Source organism: Buteo buteo, chromosome 2 (genome assembly GCF_964188355.1).
Source record: "Buteo buteo chromosome 2, bButBut1.hap1.1, whole genome shotgun sequence".
Taxonomy (NCBI): domain Eukaryota; kingdom Metazoa; phylum Chordata; class Aves; order Accipitriformes; family Accipitridae; genus Buteo; species Buteo buteo.
In genome coordinates, this window is record NC_134172.1 from 6,912,750 (window position 1) to 6,934,979 (window position 22,230).

Here is a 22,230-nt window from a genome sequence, read left to right on the forward strand (position 1 = left end):
GCGTGGGCTCCTCTCTCCACAGATCCGCAGGTCCTGCCAGGAGCCTGCTCCAGCGCGGGGTTCCCACGGGGTCACAGCCTCCTTCAGGAACCCACCTGCTCCGGCGTGGGGTCCTCCACGGGCTGCAGGTGGATATCTGCTCCACCGTGGACCTCCCTGGACTGCAGGAGGACAGCCTGCCTCACCAGGGTCTTCACCACGGGCTGCAGGGGAATCTTCGCTCCGGCGCCTGGAGCATCTCCTCCCCCTCCTTCTTCACTGACCTTGGTGTCCGCAGGCTTGTTTCTCTTACATGTTCTCACTCCTCTCTCCGGCAGCTGTTCCTCCCTCTCCCAACTTTTTTTCCTTCTTAAAAATGTTATCACAGAGGCGTTACCACTATCACTGATTGGCTCAGCCTTGGCTGGCGGCAGGTCCGTCTTAGAGCCGACTGGTATGGGCTTGCTCTCTCTCGAACACAGGGGAAGCTTCCAGCAACTTCTTACAGAAGCCACCCCTGTAACCCCCCCCGCTACCAAAACCTTGCCACACAAAACCAATACAACATTTTTCAAGCAGCTCTACTCTCAGTTCATCCCCCTTCCCCTCTGTTTGCTGCCTCCTCCCTGCCACCAGTTCCCTTCTCTTTCTGGTCCCCTTCACCTATACTCATTTGTTGCAACCACACAACTAAGAGCACTCTCACGCTCCCTGTGCTCCAAACTCCTTTGTATGGGTGTTTCTTCCAGGAGGACTTCCATATCCCTTCTCTCCTGTAATCCTCATCTCCCACATTTAGATGTCATGCCATCCCATTTCTGGGAGGTTCAGCAAGTGCAAAACGCCTTCTGAAGTCTCTCTGCTTGAAAACACAGGCAGGTGGCTGCATCTATAAACTGGCCAGGGCATGAACTCAAACATTATGAGTGTCCCTCCTCTGTCTTGGTTAACAAATTCCCTGGCCACCCCGTCCCACCTTGTGCCTGGACAGCCTTGGCTGGGGACAGCAGCCACGAAGCAATCCTGCCTGGGGGAAGAGCAGGGAAGGGAGGTGAGCTGCTTACCCTCAGGGATGGAGGACAAGCCTTGGCTCATCTTTGTTTACTACTGCAGATGCAATTTTTAGATCATAAAATGGACTAGCTGCCTAGCTCTTGGTTCCTTTCTTCTCTCTAGCAGATTGGCAGTGAACATAAACTAATGAAAATGTTCTTAGGGACAACTTACACTACCAACTTTCTCCTTTGATTCCTCAATTTTATCTCTATGTTGTACTGAAGAAGACTTTGAGCAACTCCAGTTGCTGGGATTTCAGCCAGGCACACAGCATACAATTAATACATAAAATAATTTTCAAATTTCCACATCAGCACAATACCTTTGTACTTCCTGATATAAGAAGGTAGTCAAAGATGAGGTCATCATGCCTGGAAAGAAGAGTTTGCTTTGATCGTGCAGTTGAGCACAGACTTGGTTTGAAGGGTGCTGGTAGCCAGTCCTCCACAAAGTGCTTTTCTTATGTTTTTAGTAATGCTTCTCTGCAAAACACAGCTCAGAGCCAGCTTTATCCTGTAGACAGACACCGAGGGAAGAAAGGACATCCACCTCCTTCCTTGCAAAGGAACAAGGATATCTCCCTGGGAATTTAGGAAGCACTATAGACTTGCAGAAGTAGCCACAGCTAAGCCAGAGATCAAAGAAGATGGGCTGCTGACTGGGGGCACTGTGGGAGCCAGGAGCAGATGGTGGCAGAGAAAATGGGTCACTTTTTAGGACAGCAGTGAGATGTGCGTGTCAGCACCTCCTGCCTTGCAAACAGAGGCGTGGCTCTCATTTTGGAGATGTAACTGGCATCACTGCTGGTAAACCCTTCCGCCCTGTTTCTTTAATGAAAGCCAGGGGTTTGTCCCGCTTTTGGGTCATCGGTCTTCGGCAGCAGAGGTATGTGAAAGCTGCAAGCCCAGCCGTGTGCTGTGAAGGCAGGAGATTTTGTACTGTGCAAAATTACTAGTAGAAATCTGTTTTGTAGCTTTCCTGAAAGAAGTCCTCCTGGCTGGAAGACAGCTCTGTCACTCTGCTCTGCCCTCCCAGGAATCTGCACTTGCAAAACGCAAAAAAATCAGAACCTCCTTACACCTCTGAAATTCACTAAATAGATATCCTTTTCACATTTCACTTAATAGGAAAGTTTGATTGCATGATGGAACCCAAGTTATAATATCAAACCTGGGAAATGGCTTAGAAAGTAACATTTTAAAGGAAATATTGTTCCCCTCCCTGCAAACAAAACAAAACAAAACCCAAAGGCAAAGCTAATATTAATTATTTCTTGACTCTGATTTAATTTTCTAGTCTCTGGACCTACCGTCATATTGATTTTGCTTTGGTGTAATATATTGGCTGCAGGGAAGTCATTGCTTACTGTGGCCATTATCACTGGTTTTCTTTCTCTGTTACTCTGTTTCCAGGGTTTTTTTTATCCTTTTGGTTCTCTGTGGCTTATCTTTCCCCAGATGTTTTCTGCCATGTGTGAATGGGAATTACCTTTTTCTCTTGATCTCTCTGACTGCCCAAGGGTCATGATGGCCTGTAGATGACCGAGGGCAAAACGTAGCACAATCTTTGGTCACAGCTGGGTGTCTTCCTCTCAGGGGAGGTGTAGGATCTGAATTTTAAAGGGTGACTCCAGCAATCCCACTCTGCCTTGATTGGGCAGTGTCCTCTATGTGTGCCCAGCCATGCAGGGTTAGGGCTGGTGTGGTCTCCAGGTAAAAACCACAGAGCTTAAACTTCCAAAATTCTTTGGTTTTTTTATTTGTGTCTAGTCATTGAATAATAATTGGTAGAGCAGCTGATGAGGTGGTGTTTGTGTATGAGTAGTGAAAATATTCCAGATATAATACAGGTGTTTCTCACCTATCATCACTCCTTGAGGGGAGCAGCAATAGCAAAGACTCTTGTGTGTACAGTCAGCCCAAGCCTGTGCAGTCTGTCTTGCCCTCTGGTTTTCTTGACATCCTAATCACCATGACAGCTAAAGACTTTTGTTGACTTAGCAAAAAGGTAATTGTCTCTTGGTTTGTAATCAATAAACTTTTTGTAGTTTCTCTAATGCTTTTGGGGTATGTTGAGCCTTTCACATCGCGAACACAGCTGTCTTGCCAGGAGAGGTTTGGAACTGGACTTGTCTGATACCACGTTTTGTCTGTCTAGACAGTGGTTTGAGATGTCCCCAGCAGCTCTGATGGAGCTCTTGCTATGCTGGTGAATTAGTGTTGTTTTGATATCTGATGAAAAACCTGTGGGAACATGTTTGTTTTTAAGCTGTGGCTTTAGCAGTGGAAAGAATTTCTCTTCCTCCACTCACCATCCCACCCTCCTCTTTCATACAGGATTTGGAGACTAAGATTTTCTTGGTTGCCAGAGACTCGTCTTCTGATACTTCTAAGGGACTTACTTTCAAAAAAACCTGGAAGTCATCAGCTAAAAAAAAAATATCTAAATTCAATTCAGCAGTTCTTGACCAGCACTTGGAGTGGTACAGTTTGTGTGCACTTTTATACCCACATAGGTGGATAACAAATGAAAAAGACTTGGGATGAGAGACCCACCAGGTTGTTGTAAGAAGCGTCATGGGTTGCCTCAGATCCGTGTTTCAGAGTGACAAGGACATAGACCCCTCATTCTGCCCACTTTTGGGGTGCTGCAGAGGCTGGAGGTGGGGAAAGTCAGAGGCTAATGGCTGGTCCTTGTGAGACGGGACCTGGGGAAGCTCCAGCGTCTCCCTCCCAGTTCAGCTTCCCTCTCGGAAGAGGCATTTCGTTGTGTGGTCCTGTGCATCAGACTGGTAGCAAGACCGATGTTGACGTGGTGCCCTTTGCCTGCCTCCCCCTCTCGATAGGATGTAGCCGTGCTGGGTCTGACGTACCCCGGTGCTAGTGCAGCTTTGTAGCTCCACTGAAAGCAGGGAGGGATGAATGGCAGCTTCAAATGACCTCAAAAAATTCTTATGCGACACAAAGGTGTTGTGAAGTGTAATTAATGGACTTAATCTACCCTTCCATTACTCAAGGAGATTTACTCCTATGTAAAGTGGCAAGAACAGCACCGAGGAATCTGCTCCATTAATTATACATATGCTTTTAAACACTGAAGTGAGAAATAGAGTGACCATTCCCCCCACCCATCCACACACCGTCAAATGTGGGCAAGCACAACTGCCGTCCAGCATCACTTCTCTGCCTTGTACTGCTTAAAGGCAACCAGCTGCACAAGAGACCGCTGAAAGAACGGTCAGCAAAACTCGTAGCCTTATGGTAAATACCACAAAACCACTAATGAGATGGGGGGGACATTAGTCTCGCCCAGTTTCAAGAGTCTACCGTGCAGATAGCTACAGCTGCATCACCCACCCTACCTATTCTTCACAGTCAACAGAGAGAAAAGGCACTTTTACTCCTTCATGTCATCTCACCTGTGCAGCCATCAGATTTAGGATGGGATACATTGGGCTCAAGCTCCTCTGACCATATGGATTGGATCTAGCCTGTCTATAAAAAGGACCCTAGATGCCTTCGACTCCCCTAAAGGGAGTGTGAGTGCCATCCATGCCCCCACGGCTGCACTTCTCAAGCACGCGGTCTGCGAGCACTGTTCTGCACCGGCAGGGAAAGTGCACGTGGTAGCTGGGAGGCTAAGGGCAAAATCAGGCCTTGTTCTCTTCTTTCTTAGGGAAAATAGAAATCATTCACATGAAATCACTGAAGTTATAGCCACTTTTGTATTTGCATATGAGAGAATTATTCCTACCATATTACTTCTGGGTTTTTTTTTTTCAAGTGGAGAACATTGTTCTCATTTCCATCATAAAGTAGTTTAGGGATTTTACATGGGAAATAGGCTGAATTTGGTGCATTGTTTTTATTAACTTTCATTTTCTTATATTTAACCAGACAAACCAGTTATTTCGCTGAACCGATTGACATGGAGTTGATAAGAAAATATTCCTGTTGCAACAAACTGGTCCTATAGTGCCCCGAAAAACCTCATCTACAACTGCTAGCCTGCCTTGTAAGACCAAACACAGTCCACTTGGGAAGTTGTATGGCTGCAAGGCAGGAAATCCATATCCCCATTTCCATGGTTTTTCCTAGCTGATCTTGGGCAAGAAACATGAAGATCAATCCTGCTCCAACTCGTGTTCTCTCCCACCTGCCCCTGGCCACAAGGACCTCATGCCATACTTGTGGTATCATGATCATTTCGACAGCAAGAAACTAAGATATCACGAGAATGGAATTATGAGATTGACTACAGGATAAAGAGAAACTGGGCGGGGAGGATATAAGCCTCTTATCCAAGCACAAATAGCTTAAATAATAGAAAAGGGAATATAGAAAATAACTGATCATGTAAATTGCTTTTTGCAGGAGTATTCTCTCTTGGTAAACTTTGCCCTGGGATGAAAATGTACAAAGGATTGGAAAATACACTTCCAAAGAAAGAAATAATCCTCCAGTAGCAGAGATGGACTAGATGACCTATTACTCCAGGTCTCTCTCTTAAACTTAGATCTCACACTTCCTTGATGTAGTGAAAGCCTTTATGAGTAGTTTTTCTTTGCAGCTTCACGGATTTTGCTACAGTAAATAAAATTTAAAAAATGGTACATGTTGTATTAGGCTTGCTAGAAGTCATCAAGGTCTGCAAAGAGAAAACTGCATCTTTCCCATCTGTGTTAGCCAAAGAACAGATGTCCACTGCCATCAGAAAACAAACAGGAAGGAAGAAAATTGGTTTCCACTGGTCAGAGAGTGCCTAAATAGCTTCTTACTGGTCTGTGTCTGACAGGCACTGCCGGAGAAGTGGGTTTGAATAGGCTGAGGTGTATGGGTCTTGTTTTATCCACAAAAAAAAGTTATTAGATGAGTAGCTGATGTTCCTGGAAGGTACTTCACCATGCTGCGCTGTCTGGGCTTTTCCATGCAGCTGAGTGACAGCAGTGACAATGTACTGCCACAGGGATACAGTTTGTTTTAACCGCTTTCTTTTTTGCATGACAGAATTCACTGATGGGGCATGTTTTCTGCTCTGGACCCTATTGTTATAGAAAACCCTGGTTAGCTGGCTCCTAGGAGATTCCTCTTCTACAGAGAAGCACCCTCAGGTGACGTAGGTCCCTTGTAGCTGCCCTCAACTGTCCTTCCTACCCTCCATCTCCTGCAGATGAGAGGATGGCACACATCTGCCGTTGTTTGAAGGGTCCTGTGGGTTTACAAGCAAACAAGTGCTCACGAGAGCAGCTCCTGCTCTGTGAACCTCCCCCTTGCAAGGATGATCCCATCTTTGATTCCAGCCTACTAAGATTTGTCCTGTGTGGTCTGGGCAGATGAGAATGTCTGGCCTTAGTTGCTGCTCACTGTGAAGGTTCATTTAAACTGCATGCACAGGAAAGGATCAGGGGTTCGAAAATCAAACTCACTTGTTTTGTTGGTAGTGTGTGGTCACGACAGATCCCACTACTGGAGAAGCTGTGTGGGTGAGCTCATCTGAGATCCTCCGCAATCAAACAAGACCAGTAGCTGAGGACTTCACTTTGGAGATGGCTTAACCCTGCCATTGAACTTGTGCAGCTGCAACATCATTCTTGCTCCTAGCTAAATGAAATATAGAATTATTTTCAATCATCTGCTAAGAAATGGCCTTAGACTTTCCAGTGGGTTTTCAGCCTATATTCAGCCCAGTGCTGAGCAAGGTGCCAAATGCCCTCCGTCTGGGTGACACCAGTCAGAGTGCAAGGCAGAGAATGCATTGCTGAATCAATTCACAGGAGCGCAGGAGGATTGCAGGGCTGCACACGGTTTGACTGAATGACAGGTGGAAGGTTAAATACATAGAGATTTATGTCCCTCCATTTTTGTCAAATCAAGATAAATACAAGAATGGAAGGGAAATGAGGGAGTAGTCACACGCTTTTGCTCCAAAAGTATTTTAACTTCAGCAACAGAGTTTGCAGACATATTTTCAAAAAGCGTTTGATGAGAAGGTGTCATCTTAAATGAAACTGTCTGGTTTTGTCCTATGTTGGCCAAAACAAAAGGAGGCAATGGAGCCGAGATGTTCACCGGGGAGCTAGGAATTACCTTCATGGCTTCATGCCTCTGTAACTCTTCACTAGCTGCGACCACAGAATTGGCGTAACACTGTGCAGTGGCAGGCTTGCTACCTGTGTGCTGCAGCTCTGGTCAGGATGGGGCTGAAACATCCTGAGCTCTTCTCTTACCTGGTGAAGGTTGCCTGGTTATAAAGGTTGGCCACCACTGGCCTGGAGCGTGGAGTACCAGTCTGGTACCAGGAAGGACTTTCTGGATACCTTGCTGGGTTTGGCAAGTCACAGATGATGCTCTTAGTCATATCATTTAGTTTTAGGTAGTCCTGTGAGGAGCAGGGAGTTGGGCTCGATGATCCTTATGGGTCCCTTCCAACTTGAGGTATTCTATGATTCTCTGTTATTTATTTAGCCTGCATCGGTAAGTGCCTTAACTTCAGTCTAGCTGCGAGATAGTAAACCCAAGCTAGCTTAGGCTTCAGTAGGCACCACCAGCGATGGTTCAGCTCTTCAGCATCTCCTGGGATGCCAGACTGTCTCCATCATCTGCAGACATCCTAGGAAAACTCCTCCACCTTAAGCACCAAAGGGAGGCACCTGACATTAGGCTGGATGAATCTGATTGTTTGTGCCTTATAATGGCATAACCAGAGTCACCAGCTTTGGAAAGGCATTAGAAGTGAGAAAGCCTATGAAAGCATGCTGTATTGTCATTAGGATAAATGCTTCACATCATTATGCTAAAGGAATTAGGGTTTCTTTGAGTGCCTCTGTCATTCGATTCCTAACCTCAAAGACCAAAAAAGCGACCTGCTTTCACAGGCTGGCTGCTTGGTGTCACTGGAAAGCAGATTACTTTCTAAGGGGATCCATATGGACACAAATCTGCCATTGCTTTTGAAAACTGAATTAGTCTTTAGTTTGCTTTTACTTACACTGAAAGCATTGCGTTAGCAACCAGGAGGACTGGATATTATTAGTAACCTTTTACAGGACATGTGGTGTGTCATGGGTTGAGCATATATTTTTCTGGAAAATGCAGTGTACAGTGAAATGGGGGGGAATAAGTAAACATAAAGTGCTTATACAGCAGTTCACTCTATTTGAATGCCCAGCAATAGAACTCTGAGGTTACCTGCTCATAAAGGAAGGAGGGAATGATATTTGAGGTTTATTTTTGGCTAAAAGCATGAAGTGCAAATAGCTCTTTGTGCAAAATGTCAGCTGCATTTCTGGGAAGCAAACAACATTGCCTTAATAATCCATGGTAAATAACAACACTAAGAATGTTACCAACTATTATATACACCTGCAGGTGTATCTGGATAAACTTATGTAACTGTAGTTTGACACCTAAAATAAATACAGAAAATTAAAACAAGGCATTTCAAGCAAGTTATTCTGTGAACAGCAGAATTAATGAAGTATAGGATGAAATTCAGCTTCAGATAACAAAATTTGGGTGCCTACACAGAGGTATTCATATATGGAGACGACGTCTGAGCTACCACTACAGTCTGCTGAGATCTGGGGCTTGACTCAGTTTTGTCTAGCACAAGTGGGGATACTGTAAGGTAATCCTTCCTGGCCTCCAACTAGACACAGATCTCCCATAATAGTGTGTCCTCTTGGCCAGTTGCCTCAGGATGACTTGGGCACACTAGGGTCGGTTGGCACTAGATGACTACATATTGGCAGGTGCACGCAGCCCTGATGTGGTTACCTGTATTTGGTCAGGCTCTGTTGTCTGCATGGTTAATTTATTTTGATTGAAATGGGACTTAGATGCCCCATTAGACCCTCAAGCTTTGGTGTCTGTGCCTAGAGGCAATTGCCATCCTTGAAGAGTTCAGTTCCCTAAACACCACCAGTCTGTTGTCTGCTGCAACACCCTGTCGTGACCTGGTTGGATGATAGCTGGAGCTTTTTGGGAGGACACACATCTCCTGTAGGTCTGATGCAGATGTCTCAGATAACCTCAAACAACAGTAGACACCTCTGTTAAGGTAGCTGAAGTGAACCTATAAAGTTCAGAAGATTTTTATTCTGGATTTCTTTATCCCCTCCCTCCTTCCAGCTCCTTCCCATGTCCCAGGACTGCCACTGGGAAGGAGACACGTGCTGTGGCTTGTTCCAAGGTCTGTCTGACTGGTGACCTGGGCAGTGTCTCTTCTCTACACACGTGCTTATTTTCAGGTCACTTGTAGCAATGTGTTTATCTCTGAGCCCCCATCCTTCTATCAAACTTGGTTAAAAATGACTAAAGTGATTCTACCAGTGACTCCTTCACTGATGGGCTCCCACCTGCTTGGCACTATATCCAGTAGTCTGGTTTTCAACTACCTATCAGACAACATCACTTGGAATACCTCCGAGTGGGATATGGAATGAAAGATTGATTGATACCAGACCGCCACAATGATTAAGAGGAGACCCACACAAGCTGTCAGGGACACTCCAGTATGATGGACCAGCTAAGAAACAATTAGCTTTAATCACACTTTGATTTAGAGCAGAGTAGTGCTCAGTGCAGCAATAGTTTATACAGCATTTCATAATGGACATGGGCATCTGCTGTGCTACCAACTGCTTTTGTTTATAATCACGGTGATTGCAAAGAGTACTTTACAAAACAGTACTGACAGGACACTTCAAATTCTGTGTCACCAGAGTGATTAAGACCAAGTTTTCAAAATTCCAGCTCATATATTCTGAATATTTGAAATAAGAAGGAGCGGGGGGGGGGGGGCGATAGCAAAAGTTGGTGGTTCTTTGGTAAGGCCCAATTAAATATAAGTACTTTTAACTCTTTATTTTGGTCTAGCAGACTGTCAATTCAAAATGCTATCAGAAAGATAGAAGCCAGGGGACTTATAAGTATTTCTGGTAGCTTTAAGAAATCGCAGAGAAAATATCTTCACAAAGTCCATTTTATTGCTAAAACTGCAAAAGTGCTGCAGCACTGATCTCTGCCTTGCAGTGCCACAGAGCTGGCACCCACCTACCTTCTACAGGCAGCAGATGACTTGATACCAAGCAATTTGCTCCTAGTTTATTTTGGGTAAATATATTTTAGCCGGTGTTGATGTGAGTCACCTTTGCCCCATTCCTGTCATCCCAGACATATACCTCTGGTTTGAGCTTCTTGCCCTTGTCAATCTGGCAAAAAGCTGGAATTCATTCCTTCTCAGACCACGGGCAGGTGTAATGTCCCATACACAGCAACTGGTGATCAGCCTGCAAGACATATTACTGGGAATAGCCTTTGAGAAGAAGCTAGTTTTATTTATTGGATATAATTGTATTTATTGGAGGGGGGAAGAAGGTAAAAAGAGACTTAAATCATTAGATATGTCACCCAAATGTGTAGTTATGTCTAATCTTGCTGTGTGCTAGCAGCAAATGCTGACAGTTCTGAAGTTGCAGGAACAAGAGGAAGCCAACTTACAGTCTCCAGTTTGGTTTGGTTCTTCTCATACACCTGTGAAAATCTTCAAATAGTTTTTTTCCTGACTAGTAGCAGCATTTCCAGGACCAAGCCTGCTTTGGGGGTGAACCCTGCTCAGATTTGGCCACGTTAATCCTGGTTGTGATCATTCGTTTTTGCCTGGAGGGTTTTGAAACTATATGACTTCTTAGGTGTTTATTCACAGTTTATTCACAGTCACAATAGATTTTCCTCATGGCCCAGAGGATATTTAAATCAAGACTATCTGTGAAAATACATACGAATGTTTAGAAATGTTTCCAAATGTACTTGTTGCTTTAAGTACCATGCATATGTATATCATTATCATAGAATCATAAAATAGTTTGGGTTGGAAGGGACCTTTAAAGGTCATCTAGTCCAACACCCCACCATGAGCAGGAACATCTTCAACTAGATCAGGATGTTCAGAGCCCTGTCCAACCTGATCTGGAATGTTTCCAGGGATGGGGCATCGACCACCTCTCTGGGCAACCTGTTCCAGTGTTTCACCACCCTTATCATAAAACATTTCTTCCTTATATCTAGCCTGAATCTACCTTCTTCGAGTTTAAAACCATTACCTCTTGTCCTTTTGCTACAGGCCCTACTAAAAAGTCTGTCCCCATCTTTCTTATAAGCCCCCTTTAAGTGTTGAAAGGCCACAATAGGGTCTCCCTGGGTCCTTCTCTTCTCCAGGCTGAACAACCCCAACTCTCACAGTCTTTCCTCACAGGAGAGGCGTTCCATCCCTCTGATCATTTTTGTGGCCCTCCTCTGGACTCGCTCCAACAGGTCCATGTCTTTCCTGTGCTGAGGACCCCAGAACTGGATGCAGTACTGCAGGGGGTCTCAAGAGAGCAGAGGGGCAGAATCCCCTCCCTCGACCTGCTGGTCACACTTCTTCTGATGCAGCCCAGGGTACGGTTGGCTTTCTGGGTGGCGAGCGCACATTGCCGGCTCACGTCCAGCTTTTCATCCACCAGTGTTCCCAAGTCTTTCTCTGCCTGGCTGCTCTCAATCCCTTCGTCCCCCAGCCTGTATGGATACCGGGGGTTGCCCCAGCCCAGATGCAGGACCTTGCACTTGACCTTGTTGAACCTCATGATGTTCACATGGACCCACTCTTCCAGCTTGTCCATCTCCCTATATATTATATACTATGAAATATAAATAACAATATTCACACTGAGTAAAAACTAAAAGGTCCTGAAAACATTCTTCCTATAGTCTTTTTCTAAGTGTAAGCAGTATCTTTCTGGATGTCAGTTAGAGTTGCAGTTAGTGCTTTTCTCCAAGATGGAATACTGGCAATTATAGGAATTTCATTATACTACCACTTATGAGAATATTTGCACTATGTAGCTTGCAATTAACATTTTATCCTTTATGCTGTTCCTGAGCTTTATCTTTTCTTTTCTGTGTTTTGGGGTGTTGGAGGGGGAAAGGGAATGTCAGAGTTTGTTATTCTCCATGCTATACTTCTGCACCTGAAATGAATGCATTTGGAAATGTCTGAAAACCTCTTTTTCCTACTGAAATCACCTATAATTAGAGGTAGTTCCACGAACGCAGGTGGTGTTACGGTGGTACGGATGAGATGAGACTCAGACCCTCCTGCTTCCAAGACCAAACATTCATCCTCCACATTTAAGGGTCATTGATTTCCTTTTCACTTTATTTGTTTCAGGTGCTCAACCTGTTCCTTGCCTTGCTTCTAAGCTCCTTCAGCGCTGACAACCTCTCAGCACCAGACGAGGATGGGGAGATGAACAACCTGCAGCTTGCTTTTGCTCGGATCAACAGGGGTCTTCAGTACGTGAAGCACACGACGTGGAATTTTTGCTGCAATGTTCTCCGGCACCCCAAGACGACGGCTGAAAAGAAGGCAATGATGAAGCTTGCTGCCCAGAACACAGGTGCCCTTAATAATTGTGTGAACAGTCACACAACCGCTGACCTTGGCAAAGACATGGAGAATCACAAAGAGAACCACGCTGAGGATGGAATGAATAAAAATGGGGAGAAACACCTAGGAATTACAGACAACGATGATTTTATGACCAATCCTGACCTGTCCATTTGTGTTCCTATTGCTGTGGGAGAGTCAGATATTGAGGAGGAAGATGAGGAACAGAGCACCTTTACGGAAATGGAGCAGGTAGGCAACTAAAATGTTTGCTAGTTGCAGCTTATTCAGACAGCCTTTTTTCCCACCTTTGATCTGGATCCATGGCTCGTGATGCAAATGTCCTATGGCCTAATCCTGCCTTTGATATGTTGTTAACTTCAGAAGAAGTTACAAGTGCATATCCAAGAGCAAAATTCAGTCTCCAACAAGAGGCATTCCCTTTCTTTGTATTCTTTGTGCTTGTCTAGATTAATTCTTCTAACCAGAGCAGTTAAACCCTTTCTCACACAGGAGACTGTTATTTTTTTCTTTCAGCTGAATCATGGGAATGTTACAGAACAAATCTTAGGTCCTCTGACTGTGACAGGGGGTTTTCTCAGTGTGCAAAAATGGGCAATGGCTCGGTTTGATTTGTGCAGCAAGAATCGAGGGCCGGGTAGTTCTCTTAAACATACAAGGCAGAGGCTGATATGACAAGGCACCAAAGAAAGAGAGAAGACATGTAATCGTATGTATTCAGTCAGGAAAAATAGTTATTTGCCTGGTTTTTGGTGTGACATGGCAGATTTTCATTTTCCCAAGAGCACCCAGTAGTAAAGGCTGAAAAATTCTGTGTGGTTCCAAGTGTCGGTGTAAAACGGAGAAGAGAAATCTTCGTGGGAATGCTTTTCTTTCTCTCCTTCTCCCCCTCTCCCCTTTCTACCAGCTTTATCTCTTGGCTCCACACACTGTATCTAGTTAATGTTTTCCAGACCCTCCAGCCTTGATCCAGCATCCTCTGACACCGGCTGAGACCCACGGAGTTCAGCAGACACTGGATCAAAGCTTCCATTTTGGATCCAGCTGTCAGGGTTGAGGAGAGGAAAGTTTTGAAGCAAAACTGTCCTTAGAGAAGGGCTGTCCTAAAAAACCCCGAGGAAGGACTCTGTGTCAGGAGGCAGGCACAAATTGGCTGCTAAACATCAATTTCTGCCGCTCCGTTGCGGAAATCTTTTCAGTGTTAGTGCATCTGCTCAGCAGCAAGTCTTTTACATTGATCATACCGTTGGGGAGCTGAATGGCAAGGGGTCAGAGAACTTTATCATCAAGCCTCACTGTCCAAATAGACACCTAGGTAACAAAGAAAGAAGTCTGAAATTTTTGGTAAACACTTTTAGGGATTTTTTTTGTATCTTTTTTAAGGAATACTTTTATTGAAATGACCTGTGGATCAGTGTGGGTGGCATGGATGGTGTCTGGTTTTTTTCTTTGAAGTCCTTCTCTATTCTCAGTATTGTATTAGTTAAATCTACAAGCAGAGTACACTTGAAAAGTGAAATACGAATATAGTAGATGGGTTTCTTAGTATTATCTGATCTGCAAATACTGACTAGTATAAACATGTTTAATTCTGGAGTTTTGGATTTGGTGGTTTGTTGTGGTTTTTTTGGCCTTTATAGATATCCATGCCTTTCTGCTACATCTGACAGAGGGTCACAATCATAAAAGCTCTCAGATTTTTTCCTTCTCAGTGAAAAGCAAAAGTTTGTTGAAACTTTGCATGTAAGGGTCCCTGAGGTCTGGAAGCGTGTGTGTGTGTATGCAGACATGTGTATGTTGCATCACTGTATTCCACATTCCTCAAGATAAACAGCAGCGTTCACAACTGCAAGCTAAACTGCAGCATAGAGCACGAAGGGTTTGGGATTTTTGCATCTTACTGTACCTTAAAAGTATAAAAATGTGGATTTCTATTTAGCTTCACAATGTGTCCATGTAGGTGCTAGTGTGTATATTAGTAGACAAAACAGGTAGCTGTCCATTTTATGCTGTACAGCAAGTAAATGTGGAATTAGAACTTTAGTGAGATCGTTAGAATCATGAGGGAGAGAACTGATGTAGAAAAATACGCATTTTAATGACATGGAACATCACGAATAAAAGTTGATTTGAAAATATGAAGAAAACTTCTTCAAATTGTTTCAATAATATTGAAACATCATATGTAATATAAACATTGAGGATTCAGAGTGAAACAAAATAGGAGGAAATAAAACCCAGTAGGAGAAGCAAACCAAAATACTGTTTTTCACACTATATCTTTTCATGAAATTTTCAATAAACATTAGCGTAACATTGTCACATTACCACAAGATACTTGCATTGCAGTGAAATAATATAGTTCACTGCTAGAGTGTGCATTACATAGAAGGCATGGAGTTGAGAAATGTATTAATTAGCTTTGTCATTAGTGTTTTCCAGGCTTTGACAAACAGCTGCTGCAGGTCACTGCTGTTCCCCTGTGCATAGCCCTGATCAATGGTTTTCAACCTTTGTCTGCAGGCCTGAGGGGTCTACTGCTGAAAAGGTCCAAACAAGAACCGAGTTCAGATATCCAGCAAACAATTTTATTGAATTTCTAGGGAGGAAAATGTGTGCATGCAAGGGGGTTCCAACTCAAAGACTCAAAATACTTTGGCATAATAAATAAACAAAAATAGGAAGAAGCTTAACAGCAGAAATGATAATTGTGTGATGAGCTTTGCATTTGCTTTACTGCAAAACCCTAATAAATTTGCGCAGCTGTAAGTGTCTCCATAAGGAGCAGGGCCATGAGAAAGCAGATTCCAAACAACTCAAAGATCTGTCATTTTTAATGGTGCCCTTTCCAAAGATGTACTATCTCTGGACCCACAAAAAAAAATCTCTTGATCAACATGAAGGTTACTGTAGAACAAATTATTGCACCTGCAGGTCAGTATGAAATCCCAATTCCCTGGATATAGAGTTGTGGGCATTACAGCATGCTAAACTTTGTATCAAGGGCAGCCCTGTGGGACTCTGGGGAATAAACTTCCCCACTCACTCTCAGAAGCTTTAATCCTGCAAGCCCCAACTCCATGGGGGTCCTTACCTCCTTCCCTCCAGGTTGGCCATAATAATCACGGCAGAGCTTGCAAAGGAAGAACAATGTGAACAAGAGCAAAATTTACATGATTGCACTGAAAGGGCACAATTACGGTGAAGTACCCTTTTGTGTGGAGGGCATCATACAGAAACGAAACAAGAACTACCAAGGGTACACTAAACATTCAAATATATTCTAACTTGCCCCTAATTATATTCCATATTTTTACATATTTAAATATTTTAGTATGTACAAAGAGACTGTGTATGTATATTTACTTCTCGGGAGAAGACAACGTACCCCTGCTTCCCTTTAAAGTTGTTGGCTGACCTGGAATTTAGCAGCCCTTTGGCAACATTGCCAGAACCTGCCTTCCTCCTCGTGCATGTAGATTTTGGTGCAATAGAGTGGAAGAGGAGGTGAAAGTTGAAGCACAAGAAGGGAGTATATGTAGGGGTGCTTCTCAAGTTCACAGCTAGGTAAACCTACACAAACCTTACACGTCCTTTACGCTTTCTCTGTCAGTTGAAGATCCTGGACCATATTCTGTTCATCTTGTGGTCACATCAGTCTGGACTCATCCGTCATGAATCGGAGAGGCTAAAGGGAGGCTGGTCTCAGGCAGAACCACAAGGTTTTTGATCCCAATGGGGTATTTTAGGGTGATGATTCGCTCAGCTTACAGCTCCTGTACCAATGCCGGGCTCTTCCCGGAAAGTCACAAAACTACTCTGAAGTAAGCCGTCGTGGCTATGAGAAATGGGCCCCACAGTGTTACACTCAGCAGTTTGAAATTTCAGATGATGAGAAACCCTTCGGTGACTGCACATTTTCCTCTGAGTAATAGAAATGTCTAAGTTTAAATTTCAGCTGCCATTTCTATTATCAAAGCTTACGCTGGCAGCAGCTGTCTTCCTGAAAGCTACCAATTTGTGGCACTGTCCTTGAGACGGTTTAGAAGGAGCAAGCCCACCTGATAGCTTCTAAATCTCCTTTGATTACTGAGATGCAAGTGAGATGCTCTGCCGGCTTGGAGAGCCAGGAGACACATGCCTGTAGCCCACACATATGGTGAAAGGATCAGAAAGAAAAGCTGAACTATAAAAGTCAGCACAGGTGCAAGAAGCTGCCAGAAGAGGAGCGAGGCTGAGAAAGGACCCCTTAATTCATTTGTCATTATCGTGTGATACGGGTGTTGATGCCACTCACCGCAACATTTTAGCTTATGACTTTATCTAACCCTGCCTCCTTGCCCTGCTCATAGTGCTGGGGAAGTCTCTCCCTCTCAGTCCACAAGATTTCTTCAGGATTTGATGATAAGTTTAGCCCCATATTGAGAAGAAGAATAACTGTATTGAGAAGAAGGATAACTGTCTTCCATTTTTCCTCCGTCTTTCGGATGTATAATTTAAGTATGGGTTGTTCTAGCAGGAAAACAGCTCCCAAAATCTCAGCAGCAACCACAGTAACATGCTGGCTGCATCTTCTCAAGGTTCTCTTGGGTTCTCATTTTGGTTTCCTAGATGATTAAAATGTGGAAATTATTTTCTTGGATCTCCTTAGAGTGTCTTGTAATTGCATATAAAGACCATCTTTTCCTATGTGACATCAACTTCCAGTCTCTTAAAGGAGTAAGAACCAGATTATGGGGACAGTAAGCTGATGGGACAATTCAGTGTGCATGGTCCAGTCCACCTGACACAGTGGATTCTACTAGAACTTAACTGCAATTTAACCACATTGAAAGTTTCAGACATCAGAGGGCTTTGTACGATCTACATTAGATATCAAAGTCCAAAGCTTAAATCTTCAAAATTCCTACTTTAGCATTGCTTAACCTTCAGGGTGCCCACAGCTGTAGCCCAGAACGGCGTGTGCCTATTTCGCAGTGACATCACTCTGTGGTTCAGAGGAATCCTGTGATTAATGGACTAAAAGGAGGTTCCAAATGAGTAATGCTGGGTGTCCTGAATCAGTCCCCAGAGTACAGTGTCCTGCATTTATACTGTTGAACTCTGTCTTGTTTCTATTACCCCAGACCTCAGTGATGTGCAGGTCTTTCTGCACACTGTCTGGATCTTTTTCTGCATTGATGAGTTCCTGCAGTCAGCAAATTTTATTAGTACAACCTAAGAAAATGGCTCTACCCTTTCCTTGTTGTTCGAGTCAGCCCAACAGGGTTCTTACTGCTTTCTCCCCTTTCTTAATTTAATTACTACATGTGCTGCCTCCCTCAAACTACTGTCCTCAACTTGATCTGTCTATAGCATGCCACGGAGAAGAAAATCCACGCTGCCGTGGCGAGTGGCTCTTGGCCACATCTCACATTTGCCCCCTCTGCAGTGCCAAAGCCAGGCACGGACGCTGCTTTCCGCAGAGATAACACCTTGTTATTTTCACATGCGGAGCAGTGCCGAGCCAGCAGCACTTGCCTGCTTGTCTTCAGAAAATGCCATTATTGATTTGTTCCGACGGAGTGGCTAATTGGGTCATATGGAAAGTGCTGGCCGCCTGCTGCCGGGCCGGAGCGCCTTCCAGCTTCTTACCCCTTCCTCGACACCAGGCACGCGTGCCGTGGGACGCAGCGCTGCCTTTCCCTGCGCCAGGTCCCGGCTCCCAGCGTCGCTAATTTGTGCCATCCTGAGACCGCAAAGCAGCGGAAATCCTTGAAATTCCGCTGGCTGTGGAAATCCTTGAATAGCGGAGAGATGTTGCTGTGCCTGCTAGGGCTCACCTTTCCATGACCTGGCAGGGAATATTGCCTGTGGGAGGGAGATAGTGTCTTTCATTCCCTCTCAAGGTTTCCCACCTGCACGGCTGCACTTCTCAGTGTGTTTTCTTAGACCCCTCCGAGGCAGAGCAGCACCTCTCCTGTGATTTTCAAGAGGTTTGGGTCTGGGTCTGCACAGAGGACCCAAGGGGTGTACGTTGCCTGGATTTTGCACACTGAATGAGTATTCATTGCTCCAGAGCACGCTTCGCTTTCTCAGTCATATTCATATTTTTTTCTTGATTGGCAGTTCTCCCCTTGTCTGGGCTCCACCAAACGCATCTCCCAGGAAAACCAGACTTTAGATGAGTAACTGTCTCTATACACATCAACATTAGAGCTGGCTGCCACCACGGTTCCTATGCAATGGTGCAGTTGCTATACTGCCCTGAACTGGTTCAAACCCCCAAGCTTTTATTCTCTTCTTCCCTGTATTTATTTCAGAATTACTGATTCATTTTATTTCATTTGACAAGGTGAAACTGTTTCAGATGCTTTTTTTTGCATGTTTCTACCAGTAAGAGATTAATAATTTGGGGGTCAGAGAGGACCATTAGGATGATCAGGGTTTACCTTTCTCATAACACTGAGTCAAAAACTTCAGGCACTAATTTCTGCACAGAGCCTGTAAGTTTATTTTAGCTATGATACATCATCTGTAAGAGAGAAAAAAAAGAATGAAATGTCTCAGGTAACAGAGAGTTCACCATCTGCATCTGGACCCACATCTGTTTCCTTTGTATACAGTGGAAATTTGACTGTACAATTTCTGTGCATTACAGACCTGCTCCTAAACCTGAAGTGATTCTGTAAAAGTCAATAGAATTATTCCAGGTTGACATAAGTGTAGCTGAAATTATTGAAAATTGCTATAAAAATGCCAGTGCATAAAGATTTTGATATAAAATTGTTTGTGACAATGTCTTATGCTCCTAATAATTCTAACGTCTATAAATCAGAGATACCATGAAGTCATGTGTTTATTTGACAGGGTACGTTAATTTCAACCTTTTACTGCAGGAAATATACTTTATTGTCAGGAACCGTAATGCCCTTTCAAACAGTATTTATATTCCATCTGTTTTCAGTTCCAGTCTGTAGGACACGTTCTCTTTTAGTGCAACTGGATAAAATACCTTTGAATTCTGTTGATGACTCCCCAGTTCTTACTGGCAGGAGAGTGAGCCCACGTGTATACATGCATGCAGCACACAATAAATCTTACAGCATTCTTCTTGTCAGCTTTATTTGGGCCAATATTTTTCTGATCTCTTAAGTAAGATAGCAGGGGTTTTTCATTATTATTACATACAGAGTTTGCCTGGATTTCTCCCTTTTTAAACTGTATGTTTTGCTTTGCTTTGCCTGAAAACTGCGTAGAACTCAAATTATTTGCTAATTATTTTTAGCAATAAACCAGAACATTTTTGTATTTATTGTCTTCAGAAGAACAGCAGCAAGGCCATTAGGAAAAGAAAAAGGACTGTAAATCACAGCAGCAGATTTAAAGCACCTATGTCCTCATCTTTGCTTCTACTTATAGAAAGACACTCATGTTTATTTTGTTTCAGTATGATGGGGCAGAAGGAGAATATTCCATGTCAGATCTCTGCTGACATGATTAGAGCAGTCACACTGTGAACAAAGGTTTTAGGGTGCTTATTCAGTACGCGGTGGCAGGGAAATATATTTGTCCACAGCATAATGCCTAAGGTGCAGGAAACACAGGGAGCTGATGGAGGAGAGAAAGAGGGGGGAGGAAAAAAAAAAAAGCCTGGCATTGAAAGAGCCGATATCAGGCATAGCGGACTTGACAACATGCATTTGGACAAGTGCCCAGACCATGGACTACACGTCAGTCACAGCTTACTGGGTGCCATTTCCCAGTATCCATATCCCTCCCCGGAGCAAAATGCTGCCCAGAAATGAGCATTTCTCAGTGTTTCTCCCTTTGGTAAAGAAAATGCCGACATTTAACATTTTGGACAAAATGAACAGCAGCCAGTTCCCCAACAGCTCCTGCGCCAAGTGAGACAGTGCGTGCCTGTGTTGGGGGGAGCTGAAATTACTCCCATTAGTTATGGTCCAACATAACCAAATTTAAAATAATGGTTATTTTGTTGCTATTGCCAGTAATAATATGAGACTTCCTTAATGATCAAAATATTAACGTCTTATTTGGGTGAAAGGTTCCAGGTTATTTCAGGCACTCTTACTCAATGCACTTTAAGGCAAACTTCCAAAATTTAAACTTCCATCAGAGGAGCGCATTAGTTTGAGTTCCTCATATTATACTGTGGAGAGATCCCAAGTACCAAAAGAAACATAAAGTAGATTGTGATTAAACTTCAAAATGCAATTTAGCAGAAGGTATTAGCTTGAACTCTGAACAATGAACACTTACAAAACACTTTCACTGCCTATTTAAGCCTATTGAGTTGATAACAGGCTAAATTAACTTTGACAGTCCATCTTTTTGCCAAGTTCTCCCACTTAGACTAATTTTACGAGTCAACCCTCAGAATAATGAATCTCTGTTTTATTATGGGCAGTGTGTTGCCCAGTGAGGGAAAAGATCTCGGGCCAGCAAAGAAGAAATAATGGGCCAGCCATTAGAAATAACGTGCCTTGCTCCTCCACTGCCAGAGTTCAAATGCTTAAAATGTTCTGGATTAATCTGAGGAGTACTGCTGAACTGCTGTTTCCCTCCTTGAGGGATGACATTTGGCAAAGCATCCAGCACCTGCGCCGAGACCGGCAGTTAGTGGCTGTGATGATGTTTGTCTGGAGAAGTTTTGGTTCACCTTTATTCAAAATGAAAGAAAATACCAGGGCAGGCTGGTTCCAGGGGAGTTTTTGCTGTTAACAGCCTCTGCTGAGCAGCTGTGGTTTCTGGCCAGCCTTAGCCTTAGCCATTCTGAATTTTAAGGGCCAGATTCTGGTCTTTTTGTCCAGCTAAGTACTCACAGGTGTTTCATTTTTTTTAGAACAAGTACTGCAGTTTTCTTCCAAATACCCTGTGACTTTCAGGGGGGGGAAAAGCATTTCTTAGGTCCACCAGGAGGACAAGTTCTGTGTTTAGCTACATAGGTGTAACTTCAAACTTCAGTGGCCTTAACTCTGACAGATGACAGCACAGTTGGAAACTCCCTTGGGACCCGTGGGCATCCAAGCTGGGGACATCATTTCATCTACCCAGGAGCTGGGCGACAGGCCTATGCTGTTTTTTAACTCGAAGACTATTGTGTTTAACCTGTTTTACCCACGTTGCTCTTCTGCATGCATATGTTAGTGATTTGGTTTTTAATAAATGGGGTCCCTATAAAGGCTGGGTCACCGAGAAAAAGAAAAAAAATCCAGATGGATTCACATGGCAAACATGAGCAGCACCTTCTAATTCTCATCTTTTACTACTCCCTTTGCACCAGATTGTTTCTGACTTTTGCATAGATGAATGGCAAGAGAAAAGACTGGGAGGGGTAGATAAGGGCTGAAAAACTGAACAAAAACCAGTCTGCTAAGCTAGCCTGACGTCTGGTTGTTTCTGCTGAAGGGGAACGACGGACCAGGTGACAGGAGGGAGAGTGGTGATGACCAGTCTCAAATAATCATGTTTAGACTTTCTTTTTCCTTTTTTCATACTCTCTCTGAGGAATTTGCAGGTCTTAAATGATATACATGTGTTGCAAAGTTAAGGTAGGACTTCACAAGCTTTACATCAGTAATGCAGGTGCTGTAGTCTGCCAATAAAATGCACTTGTAGAGGAATGTAGTGTAGCACAAGTTCTGTCTGTGTCTTAGCTATAATCCTAGCGCTGTGGTGTGGTATCGCTCCAGGTTTTCCTCTGGTTTCTCATTAAACCAAGTAGCAGCAACTCTGCTTTACAGA

The 22,230-nt window shown here is 43.8% G+C and overlaps 1 protein-coding gene across 6 annotated transcripts in view; it reads left to right on the forward strand.

Moving 5' to 3' along the window:
* The window catches only part of LOC142038847 (sodium channel protein type 5 subunit alpha-like), a 217,149-nt gene that overhangs the window by 134,094 nt on the left and 60,825 nt on the right, over positions 1-22,230 (forward strand). For all 6 annotated transcript variants that reach the window (XM_075044726.1, XM_075044717.1, XM_075044735.1 and 3 more), the window contains one exon: positions 12,244-12,714. In XM_075044726.1, the coding sequence (XP_074900827.1) occupies positions 12,244-12,714 (471 nt within the window). The remainder of the gene's footprint in view (positions 1-12,243; positions 12,715-22,230) is intronic.